The 17,653-nt window shown below is 37.7% G+C and overlaps 1 protein-coding gene across 2 annotated transcripts in view; it reads left to right on the top strand.

Annotated features, from left to right (window-relative positions):
- Nucleotides 1–1,379: 1,379 nt before the first annotated feature.
- PRPF18 (pre-mRNA processing factor 18) overlaps nucleotides 1,380–17,653 on the top strand; it is a 46,582-nt gene continuing 30,308 nt past the window's right edge. Inside the window, exon 1 of one of the 2 annotated variants that reach the window (XM_023631887.2) lies at nucleotides 1,380–1,578. In XM_023631887.2, coding sequence (XP_023487655.1) covers nucleotides 1,513–1,578 — 66 coding nt within the window. In that variant the 5' untranslated portion in view covers nucleotides 1,380–1,512. 2 annotated transcript variants of the gene reach the window in all.

Genomic DNA, 17,653 nt, shown 5'->3' with positions numbered 1-17,653 from the left:
CAGGCCTTAACCAGGATTTAATGCACGTGTTAACATAACCATCAAAATCAATGAAAGTCTTAGGCTTAAAGGAGCCTGTTTACTGCAGCCAGTATCTTCTCTGTTTTACACTGTCTCCCATCTGGCCAGCTGTTCCTTTGTGCTCTGTAAACTTCTATTACTGTTCCTGTCTTCCATGTTAACCCTTCAAGTATTGTGTCATACATAATCTCTAATGCATAAATCAGGAAAATGCTAATAAATTATTTGCTTATTGAATTATAAGTGACTCAGGAAACAGATATCCATGGAAGAATGTTACTGTATTTATTAGTTCAAGGACCTTTTCTTTGTAAAATATCTTGTTTTCAAAAGCCCTAAAAATTCGCAAAGCATCTTGGGTTAGAGAGTGAGTTAACTTCCCTATGTTGATTTATTTTGGGCGAAAGTCAGATATCTTTTACATGAAATATAGCCAACACACATGCATGTATACAATAAAAAAACTTCTTAAATTGGAATGAACAATTCTCTATCATCTTTTGTTTTGATAAACCATCTTACCCATTATCAGTTGACCGAACTGAATGATATTTCTTTTCTTTTGTGTGGGGAAAACTAACGTCAAATATTGCTTAGTGATGGCTTAAGTATAATTTTTTAAAAATCTTCATAGAACCAAAACTAAGTGCATTATAAACAGTTTTTAGGGTCTTTAAAATTAAAATCTCTGATATAATTTTTCTCCCCAACTTAATTTTTCTTCTTGGGTTGGACTTAAAAAAAAAAAGACTTTCTGATTACATCTCCAGTTATGTCATTGAAAATATTGATTGCTGAACACGTGACCAAAAAAGTTATCTGAGTTTGAGTAAATGTTATCACCAAGATATATAAGTAATGTAGAACTGAGGGTGGAAAGACAAATTTACTTCTGAAAATGACTTAAATGGATGTCGTTACTTAAGTTTACAGGGAATTTAACAGGCTAGCAATGAACACTGCCCTTTTCCTCTATATTTATGAACTAGTGGTATTGTTCAGGTTTTTTCACTCTCTAGGACATCAATTTTGGCAAGCCGTTAACTTCAGAAACTGACGTGAACTTCTGGTATCTGTAAGGATCTAGCCTTAATCAACATAATTGAGATGTTCTACCAAGAGGCTTTTGGACCTAAACTAGGAGGTACAAGCAGGTGAAATAACATTGAAAATGCAGCTTGTCGACCTCGGCACGATGAAGAAGACTCCTGTTTTAGTCCAACTTCATTTGTATCTCTACTAGTGGAAACTACAGGCGCGCTGCCGGAGGGCGCCGCCAGGAGGCGCTAATCCCCAGCGGCTGCGTCAACAGCAGGCGCCCCGGAGCGCTGTCTTCCCTCCTCTCGCTCACCCCAGCTTCCGCCGGAAGCGGCCGCTGTCAGTCGCCCTCCGGTGTTTGGACTTGTTTATAGTGGGTTGGCCGCGCCTGGCTGGGCGAGTCTTGACCCCAGAGTCGGAGAGGGAAACTCAAGCTTAAACGGCGGCAGCGAGATGGACATTTTGAAGTCGGAGATCCTCCGGAAGCGGCAGCTGGTGGAGGACAGGAACCTGTTGGTGGTGAGGAGCCTTGGGGTGGTGGGGCGCTGGCGTCGAGGAGTTGTGGGGCCTGGGGAGGGGCTGGAAGGGATTCGAGGCGCGGAAGGGGCTTAGGGAGAGCCCGCCACCACCCCGGGGCGGCCCCTCTAGGTCCCCTCCCCCGACCTCTCACCCGGGAGCATTAGGGAGGACGGGGGGCAATTGCAGGAAAACCCAAGATTTTGGCAATTTACCCCCCGCAGCTGCCCCTTTGTACCCACTCTCCCATGTGTCGGTGTTCTTCCGACGGGCCCCGATTCTTGTGGTCGTTCACGCTGGTCATTTCACTAAAGATTTGTGCCCAACTGAAATAGGAAGAGCCGACTCGGGATTTAAGTCTTTGAGTCCTTCCTACTCATAAAACCTGATGTGTTATTAAATTCTCCACCCCGACCCCCGCCCGCCCCAAACACGTACAAAAGTCTGTTGGGCAGCTCTTCACCGATAGGAAGGCTAAAACTGTTTTGGAGAAACCGTGGAGGAGGAGAAAGAATTACGTGATTTAGGAACTTCCTTGAGTTGATCTCCACTTCTTTATCGCGTGACAATAACGTAGATCACCGGTTCTCGTAGCTGTTGGTCTCAGGACCTCTGTACACTCTTGCAAATTATTGAGGATCCCAAAGGGCTTTTGTTTATGTGTTTATCGATATTTACTGTTTTAGAAGTTAAAGCTGAGAAGTTTTAAAAATACTCATATATTAATCCGTTGATCATTTGGAAAGTATTGGTTCACTGAGTTGTGCACATCTTCCAAATGTTGACATACTTCTTTACACAGTATTAAAAGAAATCACATTATTTAATATCACCAGTGAGAAACGTCTTTAAGTATTGGGAAACCGTAAGCTCATGTTGGCAGATCTGAGTTCTCCACAATTTTAATTTTCACTTGAAAACTGAAATTTTACCATTGGCAACAGTGCTATCAGTTGCTTCCCTGAAGTGACAGGCTCACCTTGTTCACTTCTGGGAAGTTATCTGCCAGATACCTCGGTCTGAGTAACCATAGTTTGTCTCTCAGGTATTTTTTCATGTAAAGATGATATTCCACGAAAAAAGCAGCTGGTTTAGTTTGCAACTTAATCACACAAGTGCGCTCCCTCCAGACAACCATCCTACTTTGGTATAAATGAGAAGGGCTTTATGTGTACTTCCTGTTTCATCAAGGGATATTAAAGAGTTGCGATCAGCGATCAGGACTTAATTAAATTAATAATCTTACTCTTCGTCAAGGAGATTGTTAAGTGAAACTGCCTGCTCCCTCCTTTACTTAGTGCTGAAGAATGCAGTGACTGCTGGTACCCTTTAGTTCCACTGCCTTGATTCTTGTTAAGGCCTCAGGAGACTTACTGTTGCTTTCATCCTTAGTGCAAATGTCCACAGAGTGAACAGGCAAGTAACACCTTAGTATTGAAGATAGTTTTGACATCACGGGCCCTCTCAACAGGGTCTTAGGAACCCACGGATCTATGGACCAGACTTTGAGAACATCTGCTTAGATCTTTGGATATAATGTATGGTTAATGTATATGATATAGTGTAAGAAAGTTGAGATTGCTTGGTGGATGGCAGATTTCATAATCAGTGAAACTTTAAAAACAATTGGCAAAGTGGGAGCTAGTTAAACAGAATGTTATTTAGCAGATAAGTGGGGAAAGCTTGTCCATATTTGTAGCTTAGTATTTTTGTCTCTACGTTAGGGATCTTTTTATTTTGATGAGTGACTTGGGAATATTTTTAAAAACTTTTATTTTCTTATTTTTTTTATTTCATTGAGGTCATGATGGTTTATAACATTGTGAAATTTCAGTTGTATGTTTTATTTATCAGTTTCTGTATTGACTGCATCGTGCTCACCACCAATAGTCTAATTTTTATTTGTTACCATATATATGTGCCCCTTTAGCCCTTTTGCCCTCTCGCAACACCATTCCCCTCTGGTAACCGCTAATCTGTTCTCTTTGTCCATGTGTTTGTTTATCTTCCATATATGAGTGAAATCATGCAGTATTTGTCTTTCTCTGTCTAGTTTATTTCACTTAACATAATACCCTCAAGGTCTATCCATGTTGTTGCAAATGGGCTGATTTTGTCTTTTTATATGGCTGAGTAATATTCCATTTTATATATGTATACCACATCTTCTTTATCCAGTCATCAATTGTTGGCACTTGGGTTGCTTCCACTTCTTGGCTGTTGTGAATAATGCTGCAGTGAACATAGGGGTGCATAAGTCTCTTTGAATTGTTGATTTCAAGTTGTTTAGATAGATACCCTGTAGTGGGATAACTGGGTCATATGATATTTCTATTTTTAACTTTTTCAGAAATCTCCATACTGTTTTCCGTAGTGGCCGGGCCAGTTTGCATTCCCACCAGCAGTGTATGAGGGTTCCCTTTGAAAAAACTATTTAGGTGTTGGAATGTGTAGTTGATGTTAGGAAGGGCCAGCATGTTGAAATCTAAGTGCTTTAGAGCGAAAATCACGAAAAGCTCAGCTCAGCTCACCCTCAGCCTTTACAGCGTGTGTATTTGCATAATCAGGTAGGTGAGTGCTCTTGCATGATATAAGAGAATGTGTGTAACCAGACATCTTTTCTTTTTGTACGTGTGAGAAGACAGTTTTTTGATTTGCAGCTGTATGATTTTGTATAGAATCAGTTCCTTTGTAGCCTTTATCCTTCTGCATCATAGTGTCCGTCAGTAGCTTTCCAACTTTTTTCACTGCCCCAGCCGCAGTAAGAAATAAATTTTTATATTTTGCGCTGATATATATATATGAGACAAAAGTTTCATGAAACAATTCTTACCTTAACTACAGGTGATTCTATATGTTTTATTATTTTAATCTATTCTGTTTCATTTTTTAAAAAATGCTGGTCAGGGATCAGTGACTTATTTTCATTGCCCTGTCTGCAGCTGGCAGACACCTGGCTATGTTGTATTTTCTTCCAGAAGAGCTGCCTCATCTTGGTCAGTACAAGCGGTATCCCAGCCTTTTTCTTGTCAGTCTGGTGGTTGGATAGTAAACGCGTTGTGAGTGCCCCTTTGTTAGACTGGAGAGGCTCCTACAGTAGCGTCCTGTCGCCTGTCCTGCAGTGTGCTGCCTGGTGTGACTGCTCTGAGGTGGCTGCAGTCTCTGCCTAGCTCGAATCCCAATGCTTTGGAACCCCGCTATTGGTGAATCTTCATTTAACACAAAGCCTCATTTATGTGGGGAACCAGGTTGCTTGGGGAACTTAATGGGGCATATTTAGCAGTTTTATTAGTTGTGGTTATGAGGATGGGCTTTGTGTAGAATTCTAGCTTTGTTTTTTCCCAGTATTTATTGAATGTTTCCTCTATGGATACTACAGTGTGCCATGCAAGACTTAAAAAGAAAATAATGCTTGAGCCTTTTCTTTAAGGAACATGCGTTCAGTTTCACAGAGAATGTAGACGCCAACAGCAAGAAACTCCTCCCCTTTTCCCCTGTAAAATGAATGAGGTATGGGTATAGCGTGGGTCAGAACTTCCCCCTGCACGTTGGATCCCAACTTCTCTTTTTTAGCATTATCAGGAGCCCTAATGTCATTTATTCCCTTTCTTCGTGTCTTCAGTCTCTCTCCTGGCTTTTCCCCATCAGCACCTAAACATGCAGATGTCTCTCCTATCTTTAAAAAGGTTTTTTTCTTTTTTTTAAGCAACCGTCCTTTTTCTTTACAGCCAAGCTTCTTAAAATAAATTTTAATTCTCAGTCACTCCTTCACCTGATGCTTACTGGTTTGTGCCCTGACCGCTGTACTGAGCCCATTCTAATTAGGGCCAGCAGTGCCCTCCACGTCTTCCTCCCCAGCCTCGACAGCACTGGGCACTCCTGCCCGCTCCTTTCTCGGCTCTGCCCTCGGCGTCTCCTGACCTCAGCTGCCTGTTTGTCCTCCTGCTTCTTGGGCTCCTTATTCTTGATCTCCTTTACAGGCTTATTCTTTTTTTCTTTTTTCTTTATTTCTCCTCCCTTAAATATTTGTTCACGCCTAGGCCACTTTCTCTTCACTGAATATTCTCTTATATTAATTTCATATTCCCCTCAGATTTCTAGTTACCATCTGTGTCACGGGGTCTTAAATGGGGCCTTTGGATGGACTTTAGAGTATCCATCGGCTCCTTGAAATTTTATAAAAAATTTAGCACATATATATGCCCCCTCTTCTCCTCCCCCTATGTATGATACTGTTAAGGAGATCTTTGACTCAAAAGTTCGAGAACTAGTCGTTTCTGTGCTGGTGAAAATCTCTCTGTACATCACTCCCTAGCGCGAGTCAGTTGTTCCAGCTCTGTTGAACCTTTTTCGTTTTTTCAGTTCTTTGAACTTGCCTTTCTAAACATTTATTTATCCCTTTCTGCAATCTTCTATAATCCTCTCCAACTCCTCTCTTTCTTTAGTCAGTGAGGAGCCTTAAACATTTTTTTAATATAGTGAAAAAACTGTGTCGTAGATTGTGTCATGTTGATACTGTATTTTGACGTCTGCTGCAAAGTAGATTTTTTCCCTCAACATTTTACTGAGAAAATTTTCAAATGTAGTAAAAACTTAAAAGAATTGTACAGTGAATACCCATATATGCCTGCCACCTAGATTCTACAATTAAACCCGCAGTTAATATGTTGCAATATTTGCTTTATCACGTAACTGTCCATCTATCCATCACTCTATCCATTCATCTAATAATGCAGAAACTGCTTTTATCTCAGCATATTTATAGCAGGCAGAACATTTTAGGATAGTGATGGGCTGTTTTAGTAGCTTCTCCACAGTTTGATGAAGGGGCATTCATATGCTAAGTATTTATTCTTTCAACTGTCATAAATTAGCAATAAAAAGCTGGGACACCACTTGATACAACTAAGGATGAGGCAGCTCTTCTGGCACCATATAAACAAGTGTTTTTCAGCTGCTGATAGGGTAATGAAAACAATTTACTGATTTTATGCGTTTCAAATTAAGTCGTAGACATTGGTACACTTTACCCCTAAACCATTTGGCGTGTATATCATTAACTAGAATTCAGTATTTATTTATGCTTCCTTTTGTGTGTATACAAAAATTTACATATGAAGAAATAGACAAATCTTAAGTGTACCAGTCAGTGTATTTTGACAAATGTATATGCCTGTGTAATCCTGTCCGTATCAAGATACAGAATATTACCTTCCAGCCGGTCCCTGTCCCTACGATCCCCAGAAGCAACCACTATTCAGATTTCTTTATACCATTTATTAGTTTTGCTTGCTCCACAATTTCACATAAATGGGGTCATACTATGTACTCTTTTGTGTCCCATTTTGTTGAGTCAGAATCATGTTTTGAGTTTTATCCATATTGTTGCATTTATCAGCTGTTTATTCTTTTTACTGCTGAACAGTATTCCATTGTTTGAGTACATCCAGTTTGTTAATCCATTCTCCTGATGATGGGCACCTGGGATGTTTCCAGGATTTGGCTATTAAGATTAAATCTACTGTGAACCTTCTTGTATAAGTCTTACTTTCATTTCTCTTAAGAAAATACTGAGGCGTGGAATTGCTGGGTTATGGAATATGCATCTGTTTAATTTTATAAAAAACCACTAGACCTTTTTCCAAAGTGGCTGGACCGTGTTACACATCCACCAGCGAAGTAAGGGAGTTCAGATACCCTACATCCTTGTCAACAATTTGTGTTGTCAGTCTTTTAATTTTACCCATTCTAGTGGATGTGTAGTGGTATTGCATTGTTGTTTTAATTTACATCTTCCTCATACTCAATGATATTAAGTACTTTTCATGTGTTTTTTGACCATTGGTATATCTTTTGTGAAGTGTCTGAAAAAGTTGCTTGCATATTTTTTTTGGTCAGGAAGATTGACCCTGAGCTAACATACATTGCCAATCTTGCTCTTTTTGCTTGAAGATTGCCCCTGAGCTAAATTCTGTGCCAGTCTTCCTCTATTTTGTATGTAGGATGCTGCCACAGCATGGCTTGATGAGCAGTGTGTGGGTCTGTGCCTGGGATCCGAACCTGCTGCTGAAGCAGAGCGTGTGAACTTAACTGCTCTGCCACTGGGCCGGCCCTGAAAATTGCTTGCATACTTTTTAATTGGGTTGGTTTTTTTCTTCTTACTGATTTCAAAAGAATCCTTTATATATCTTGGATGCCAGTCCTTTATCAGATGAATGTTTTGTGAATATTTTCTCCCACACTGGATTTTCTCTTCATTTTCTTGATAGTATCTTCTGATGAGCAAAAGGTTTTAATTTTGAGAAAGCCCAATTTATCAATGTGTAATGATTATTGTTTTCTGTGTCCTGTCTGGAAATATAAAAGAATATAACCAGTTGGAAAACACTTTGGCAGTTTCTTGGAAGTTAAACGTACACCTGTTGTGTGATTGAGTCATTCCACCCCTAGGCATTTACTCGAGTAACATATTCTCTTATGTTCTAAAAGCTTTATGATTTTATCTTTTATAAGAAACAGGGTTTTTAAAAAGTTTCAATTAGTTTTTTGTCTGATGTGAGGTAGGAGTGTGGTTTACTGCTTTCCATGTGGTTATCCAGTTGTTCCAGCCCCATTTACTGAAAATAGTTTTCTTTTCCCTTTGGATGGTTTTGGTGTCTTCAAATCAAGTAGTCTGCAGAATCAGGTAGTTGTGGAAGTGTGGCTGCATTCTGGATGCTCTGTTCTGTTCCCTTCATCTGTTTGTTGATCCTTATCCCGGTGCCACACTGTCTTGATTACTGTAGCATTATGGTGAGTCTTAAAGTCAGACAGTGTAAATCAACTGCCATTTTTCTTTTACTCTTGCTTGCTTTTCTCCTGATACTCCCCTTCCTCCTCCCTTTTCTCCACATCATCATCAACACTTATTTCTTGTCTTTTTGGGAATAGCCATTCTAACAGGTGTGAGGTGCTATCTCATTGTGGTTTTGATTTGCATTTCCCTGATGATTCGTGATATTGAACATCTTTTCATGTACCTGTTGGCCATCTCTCTGTCTTCTTCGGAAAAGTGTCTATTCAGATCCTCTGCCTGTTTTTTAACCAGATTGTTTTTTTTACTGTTGGAGTTGTATGAAGTGTTTATATATTTTGGATATTAACCCCTTATCAGATATATGATTTGCAAATATTTTCTCCCATTCCGTAGATTGCTTTTCGTTTTGTTAATGGTTCCCTTTACTGTGCAAACCTTTTTAGTTTGATATAGTCTCTTGTTTATTTTTGCTTTTGTTGCCTTTGCTTTTGGAGTTGGATCCAAAAACTTATCGCTGAGACCGATGTTAAGGAGCTTACTGCCTATATTTTCCTCTAGGAGTTTTATGGTTTCTGGTCTTACATTCAAGTCTCTAATCTATTTGGAGTTGATTTATGTGTATGGTGTGAAGTAATAGTCTAGTTTCATTCTTTTGCATGTGCCTATGTTGTTTTCTTAATATCATTTATTAAAGAGACTGTCCTTTCCCCATTGTATATTCTTGGCTCCTTTGATGTAAATTAATTGACCACATATGTGTGGGTTTATTTCTGGGCTCTTTGTTCTGTTCCATTGTTCTATGTGTCTGTTTTTATGCCAATACCATTCTGTTTGGATTACTATAGCTTTGTAATATAGTTTGAAATCAGGGAGCATGATGCCTCCAGTTTTGTTCTTCTTTCTCAAGATTGCCTTGGCTATTCAGGGTCTTTTTAGGTTCCATACAAATTTTAGGATTCCATTTCTGTGAAAAATGCCATTGGAATTTTGATAGCGATTGCATTGAATCTATATATTGCTTTGGGTAATAAAGACATTTTAACGCTATTCTTTTTATCCATGAGCATGGAATATCTTTCCAATTATGTCTTCTTTCATCAGTGTCCTATAGTTTTCAAGGTACAGGTCTTTCACCTCCTGGGTTAAATTTATTCCTAGTTATTTTATTCTTTTTGATGCACTTGTAAATGGGATTGTTTTCTTAATTTCTCTTTCTTTTTTCATTAAGGTTATAAAATCTTAATTTCTCTTTCTGATACTTCAATATTAGTGTATAGAGATACAGCAGAGTTTTGTAGATTGATCTTGTACCCTTTAACTTTACTGAATTCATTTATTAGTTCTAACAGTTTTTTGTTGGAGTCTTTAGGGTTTTCTCCATATAGTATCATGTCATCTGCAAATAGTGACAGGGTTACTTCTTCCTTTCCAATTTGGATTCCTTTTACTTCTTTTTCTTGCCAAATTGCTCTGGTTAGGACTTCCAGTACTGTGTTGAATAGAAGTGGCGAGTGTGGGCATCCTTGACTTGTTCCTGTTCTTAGAGGAAAACTTTCAACTTTCACCATTGAGTATGATGTTAGCTGTGGTCCTGTCATATATGGCCTTTCTTATGTTGAGCTACATTCCCTATATACTCACTTCATTGAGAGTTTTTATCATTAAAGGGATGTTGAATTTTGTCCAGTGCTTTTTCTGCATCTATTGAGATGATTCTATGATTTTTTATCCTTAATTTTGTTAATGTGGTATATCACATTGATGGATTTGTGGATGTTAGACTATCCTTGCATCTTTAGAATAAATCTCACTCGATCATGGTATACGATCCTTTTAATGTATTGTTGAATTTGGTTTGCTAATATTTTGTTGAGGATTTTGTATCTGTGTTCATCAGAGATATTAGCCTGTAATTTTCTTTTTTTGTGATGTCCTTGTCTGGTTTTGGTATCAAGGTAATGCTGGCCTCATGAAATGAATTTGGAAGTGTTCCCTTCTCTTCTATTTTTGGAAGAGTTTGAGAAGGACTGGCATTAATTCTTCTTTGAATATTTGGTAGAAATCACCATCTGGTCCTGGATTTTTGGTTTTGGGGGAAGTTTTTGGTTACTGGTGTAATCTCCTTACTAGTAATCAGTCTATTCAGATTTTCTGTTTCTCATGATTCAGTCTTAGATGGTTGTATGTCTCCAGGAATTTATCCATTTTTTCTAGGTTGTACAATTTGTTGGTGTATAATTGTTCATAGTAGTCTCTTATGATCTTTTGTATTTCTGTAATATCATTTGTAACATCTCCTCTTTGATTTCTGATTTTGTTTATTTGAGCCCTTTCCCTTTTTTTCTTGGTGAGTCTAACTGAAGCTGTGTCAATTTTTTTATCTTTTCAAAGAACCAGCTCTTAGTTTCATTGATCTTCTCTATGTCTTTTCAGTCTCTATTTCATTTATTTCTGCTCTGATCTTTGTTGTTTCCTTCCTTTTACTAACTTTGGGCTTTGCTTGTTCTTTTTTTTAGTTCCTTGAGGAGTAAAGTTAGGTTGTTTATTTAAGATTTCTTGTTGCTTGAGGTAGACATTTATTGCTATAGACTTTTCTCTTAGACTGCTTTTGCTGTATTCCATAAATTTTGGTATGTTGTATTTCCATTTTCATTTGTCTCAGAGTTCTTTTGTTTTCCCCTTTGATTTCTTCATTGACCCATTGGTTGTTCAGTAGCATATTGTTTAACCTCCACGTATTTGTGAATGTAGCATGTTGTTTAACCTCCACATATTCGTGAATTTTCGAGTTTTCTTCTTGTAATTTCTAGTTTTATACCATAGTGGTCAGAAAAGATGCTTGATATGATTTCAGTCTTCTTAAATTTGTTAAGACTTGTTTTGTGGCCTAACTTAGGATCTCTCCTAGAGAATGTTCCATGTGCACTTGAGGAAAATATGTATTCTGCTTCTTTTGGATGGAATGTTCTGTATATGTTAAATGTATCTCATCTAATGAGTCATTTAAGACCAATGTTTTCTTAGTGATTTTTCTGTCTGGATGATACTATCCATTGATGTGGCATTGTGTCTCTTTAAATTGTGTTTGCATGCCCTTCCATTTGGTATATTACTTTAGGCTCTTTCAGGCTAATTTTCTTCAGCAAGATGTTGACCCTGCCACATGGTTTGTGATCTGACACATATTGTCTTGCTTTGCATATCCAAGCTATATATTTGTTAGCTCTCCATTGTCTTTTTGTAGAGTTCTCGATGATGTTTGTATTCCATTTATATGAACACTAAAAACCTTAACATGACTAAAGGAATAATAATTCTTAATTAGTGAAATGTTGACAATCCTGGTTGCATGTTGTTTTTGATTTTTATTTTTCTTTATTAGTAAGGGCAGACATTTCAGGTGATACTGTAGAAAGGTTTCTGTATGTTAGTCCTATGGATCTCAGTTTTAAAATCCAGAAAGTACAACTTGACAGAGTCCAAGAATAACATTTGTAAAGTAGCATGTAGGAGTTAGCTTCTGTCTTTAAAAGGAGAAACAAGTATACCCTTTGTAGTTTGTTTTTAAAATCTGTCGGGATGAAAGGTCCACTGGAAATGTTAGGTGCTGTAGGAGAGCATTCAAAGTAGTTTAGCCATCAGTTCATGTGCTGTCTTAAAATAAATACCAACCACTTTTAGATTTTTGTGTTTGAGGGACTATATTTTATATTCTATAGTTAATTCAATTAAATTAGAGTTTGAAAATTTTGAATACAGTTAGAAAAGAAATTAAATTTGTAAAATGAGTAAACAAGTCCTAAAGTCTAAGTGTGGCTCCATTCCTAGAGAGCTCTTAACTTTGGGCAAGTTGTCTAACTCGCCTGAGCTATGTATAAAGGGAGTACATTACCAATAGTCAAGTTCTAAAATTCAGCAATTTTAATTCTGTTATAAATGTATCCACAACACTTTATGTTTCAAAGTGTATTTTCAGTGTTTATAGACACAGTGTTTATAAACACAGTGAGCATTATTTATGAATTATTTACAAAATAATGTTTTGTAATTAGAAATCACTGCTTTAGTTCTTTTCTTACAAACTACTCTTGTTTTTAAACAAAAAGTAGAGAGTAACATTTGAAACATGATCAAGAACCTTTTGTTTTTGACAACTTTTTGTTATGAAGTAAAGGGTCACGTAGTACAAAGGGAAATACTTTTATTTTTCTCTCAATACCTCTTTAAAAGGTAAAGCAAAGTAAGTTTCTTATTAATAGATCATTCATTCAAATGATTCAAAATTTAGGACATACTGAAGGGTTTACAGTTATACACCACATAGTGACATTTCTGTCAACAGTGGATCAAATATACAGCGATGGTCCCATAAGATTAGTACCATTAGCCTAGGTGTGTAGTAAGCTATCCCATGTAGGTTTGTATAAGTGCACTCTATGATGTTTGTACAGTGATGAAATCGCCTAACAACACGTTTCTCAGAATGTATCCCTGTCATTAAGTGACACGTGACTGTAGAATAAAGTTTCCTTCTTACCCTTGTCCCCAAGCTGCTCAATTCACCTCCTCCAAAGCACCTAACATTATTCATTTTTGTGTATCCTATAATTATTTCATGCATATAAAAGCAAATGTGGAAAAGAGGCAAATGTGAGTGTATTCTTTTCTCCTTTTTTAATACAAACGGTAGCATACTAGATCCATGCCTGTGCACTTGCACAAGTGTTTTTCATTTATCAAAAATATAAAAGCAACTTAATTTTTTAAAAAATCCCCTTTAACAGAAATTGACAGAATTCTGAAATTGAAACAAAGGGAGGAGCTATAATAACCATTATGAAAGATACTGGAAAACAAAATAATTAGGGAGAATAATGCATTAATATGTTATAATAAATTGAAAAATCCAAGTAAGTAAATGACTGAAAACTACAGGAATTAGAAAATCTGAACAAACCAGTAAGTGAGGAGGAAATAAGAAAAGTCTGACAACTAAGAGAGGAGTGACTGAAGGAGGGAATTACAGTTGAATTGAAGACTGCGTAAAATAAGTCAGAGAAGATCCTTTAGATTTGCGCCTTGGACATTATTTCTGACGTCAGTGGATTCTTCAGTGGAGCACTAATGAATGAATGCCCAATTTTTGGGGTGCTGCAAAGAGAATTGGAGGTGAGGAAATGGAGATATTTATGAGAAAACATTTTAGTGTAGTTCTGCTGTAAATGGCCCTTAGCGTGATATCTAGTGCAGAGTAAAGAATTTTTCCCTTAAGGTAGGAGAGTCTTGAGCCTATTTAAGTGATGCTGGTCAGGAGCCAGTAGAGAGGGAAAAGGTGAAGATTCAGAAGAGAAAATAGATGATTGATTTTGAGGGGTCCCTGGGAAAGGCAGGAGGAATTGAGATCCGGAATACAGCTGGGAGGGATTGGAGGAGGCTTTCCTCTCCCATTCTGATAGCAAGAAAGGACTGGTGCTGAGACGAGTCCTTGTTTGATGGCTTTCCCTTTCTCTGTAGAGTAGAGTGGCTTAGTCATTTGGTGAAATGAGGGAAGAAGTGAAGGGATAAGAGGTTTGAGAAAATGGGGAATGTGTGATGGTCAGTGTAGATGATAGGAGAGAAAACTGAGTGGATAAATACACCAAGATCAGTGGGCAGCATTGAGGCCCAAGTGGTTTGTCAGCATTGCTTAGCATACTGGGACAGGCGTGGAGAATGCCAACAGGTGGATTCTTTTAGGACAGTGGTTCACACTTACTGGTCTCAAGACCTCTCCATTCTTAATTATTTTTGGCTCCAGAGATGGTTTGTTTATGTAGCATATATTTATTGATAATTACTCTTGGAAATTTAAAAATATTTATTTACATTTCATACAATAATAAACCTATGTGTATTAACACAGTACGTTTTTATGAAAACTGTATTTTCCAAAACAAATTTAGTGAGAAGAATGGCATTGTTTTACATTTTCAGAAATCTCTTTAATCTCTGGCACATTAGAAGACAGTTGAATTCTCCTGTTTCTCCATTCAGCCATTGTGATATGTTGTTTTTGTTTAAGTATATGAAGAAACTTCATCCTCACACAGATAGGTAGTTGGAAAAGGGAATATTTTAATAGCTTTTTCAGATAATTGTGGATATTCTTCTTTGATACTGTACGAAAACTAGACAAGTGGTAAGTTTCTTAAAGATTAGAGTTTGGATTCTGACCCATATCAATGAACTTTTCATATCAACGGACTTTTCTTATATTGAAATCCATTGATCTGTTCTGCTCTGTGTGTGTTCTGATCCATTCTGCCCATAGCTCTTTTGCCTATGCATAATTTTGTAACGTCTTGCCTTTGTAACATCAGGGTTTGCTGAGTTATACAGATCTTCTGAATGTTAATGTTTCATTAATGTGATAAAAAAATTGCATTACTATCACCACTGATTTCATCAGAAAAGCCTTTAAGTATTGGGAACCCATCAAGTTCACAGTGATGGATACAAGTTTTCCACCATTCTAGTTTTTGCTTGAAAGATGGAATTTTATCATAGGCAACAAATGCTATTGTTGTTTTCCTTTAAGTGACAGGCTTGCCTTGTTCAGTTCTGAGAAAATGTTTGCCAAATAAGTCTGAATAATCAAACAGTTGCACAAGTGCTTTTCTTTGAGACAGCTACCCTACTTCATTATGTAGCAGAAAAGCTTTCTGTTTCATTTCGTTATATCAAATATTAAAAGGCTATGTACTCGAGGGTTGAGATTTAGTAAAATTGTGCTTTATCAAGACATTCTTAAGAGAAACCAGCCTTTTTATTTTCCTGCAAGTGCATGGTGGTGAAGAAGGCAGTGAACACTGGTATATAAAGTACTTAGCCTTTATTTATGCTGAAGTTTCAGTAGTTTTCCTCACCCTTGCTGTCGTACCATCATTGCAAGTATGAGCACAGAGAAAAGGGGCCACAAGATGTTATTATGAAAATAAACTAGACCTTGCAGAACCTCTGAAAAGGTCTTAGGGACGGACCCCCAGAGGTCCATGAACCGCGTTTTGAAAATTGATGTTTTAGGCTTAAGATTTTGTTAGGTGTGTTCAGTGGAATTGAGACGTGATAGTAAAAGATAGCAGTCATTAAAGATTGAACTATGGACCCTGGTCTAGAGAGTCCTTTTACTTTGTTCCTACATATCAGTCCTTTCTGAGTGGATACCAATATATGTTTGTTAACTTATTTTTTTGAAATATGACAGTTACATGCTACATAGTCAAAAGGAACAGTTTGTGACGCTGAAATAACGTTTTGGGAGTGAAGAACTGTAGCTTGGAGTACTGGATCAGTACAGAGGGTTTCAGGACCAGAGTTCTAGTCCTGCCTCTCTTACTCCTAAGGCTTTCGGAGTTCTGGGAAGGTCATCTAACCTTCCTAGTTCTCAGGTTTCTCATCGCTAAGATCAAGTTAATAGTATCTGCTCCCACCTTTCTCAGGGTGGTTCTGATATTACCCCAGGTAGTATCTTCATCTTTATAGCTGTAAAGCTGTGCTTGCTGTGTGGTCGATAAGTCAATAAATGTTTATTGAGTTAATGAATGAGCTTAAAAACACTGGTTATTATGAAAGTTTTAAACATACACAAAAATATAATTGTAAAATGAACCCCTGTCTACCCTTCCCCTAACACATGTAACACTAGAAAGTAACATCATGTTCTCATATAAACAAAATATGATCACACCCAACAAAATTAAAATTGGGTTCTTAACACCATCAAATACTCCTCTCACTTTCAAATATCCCCAATTGAATTAAAATACACACATATATATTCTTTTGTAGTTGGTTTGTTCAAATCAGATCCACACAAAGTCTACTCATTGCATTTGTTTTTTATGACTCGTGTTTCTTTTTTCTTCTTCTTCTCCCCAAAGCCCCCCCAGTACATAGTTGCATATTCCAGTTGTAGGTCCTTCTGGTTGTGCTGTGTGGGATGCCGCCTCAGCATTTCTTGGTGAGCAGTACAGTGTCTGTGCCCAGGATCCGAACTAGCGAAACTCTGGGCTGCCAAAGCAGAGCGCATGAACTTAACCACTTGGCCACAGGGCTGGCCCTCTTGTTTCTTTTAATTGGGAACATTTCATTCCCCCAGACCCCTTTTTATGCCATTAACTTGTTGGGGAAACTGGGGCTAGTTTTGTAAAAGTCTGTGTTTAATTGCTTCCCAGTGGTGTTATTTAGCTTATTCCTCTATTCCCTACATTTTTCGCAAATGGAAGTTAGACCTACGTGTTTGACTAGATTCAGATTGAGCTTTTTGGCAAGAATGCTTTATAGATGGTGCTGTGTACTTCCTGTGTGTATCACAGAGGAGGTGCATAATGTTTTCCTGGTGCTGAGCTTGATGGTGGTTCAAGTGTTGGCAGACTGATCTTTCCATTGTTCACCATCAACCTTTCTTGTAATGGTCTTAGTATCCATCGATGGTCATTCCCTGAGTGAATGAGCTTTAAAAGTATGACGTGCTAAATACATGTGTGGACAGATTATTGAGGTGCTCTTATAGTAACTACCTATAAAGTAGAGCAGTATCTGTTTTTTTTTCTTTTTTTGAGGAAGATTAGCCCTGAGCTAACTACTGCCAGTCCTCCTCTTTTTTTGCTGAGGAAGCCTGGCCCTGAGCTAACATCTGTGCCCATCTTCCTCTACTTTATACATGGGACGCCTACCACAGCATGGCGTGCTAAGCGGTGCCATGTCCATACCTGGGATCCGAACCCGCGAACCCCAGGCCGCCGAGAAGCAGAATGTGTGAACTTAACTGCTGCGCCACCGGCCCAGCCCCTAGAGCAGTATCTTTATTTGAGCAAAGTCATCAATGAAATAATATCCAAGAGTCAGAGATGTAGATAATAGCAAGCCTCCAAATTAGGCACTGTACATTTAACAGCAAGGGTAATTTTATATATCGTATGGAAAGAACTAACATTTTTTCCTCCCGCCAGAGTAGATTTAGAGCTTGTCTCTTTATATCAAATTATATTAAAACAAATACCTTTAAGCCATCTTTTTAATGTCTTTCCAACACTATTCTATGTCTAGATTATTTTAATAATTGATCAATAAAGTTTTAAGAATTAATACGAACACACTTAATTGATTCATACAGTAAGATTCCAGATGATAAAATGAATTTGGACACACCCTTGGAGCTCTCTTGGTAATGAGATTTAAGATGTCAGCTGTCGTTGCCATCATTTTTGTTTGGTCGTTTCTGTTAGGAGAAAATAATTAAAT

The sequence above is a fragment of the Equus caballus genome, chromosome 29, assembly GCF_041296265.1.
Source record: "Equus caballus isolate H_3958 breed thoroughbred chromosome 29, TB-T2T, whole genome shotgun sequence".
In the NCBI taxonomy this organism is placed as follows: Eukaryota; Metazoa; Chordata; class Mammalia; order Perissodactyla; family Equidae; genus Equus; species Equus caballus.
The sequence above is the reverse complement of the archived record's forward strand: the minus strand, read 5'-3'. Positions and strand labels throughout refer to the sequence as shown.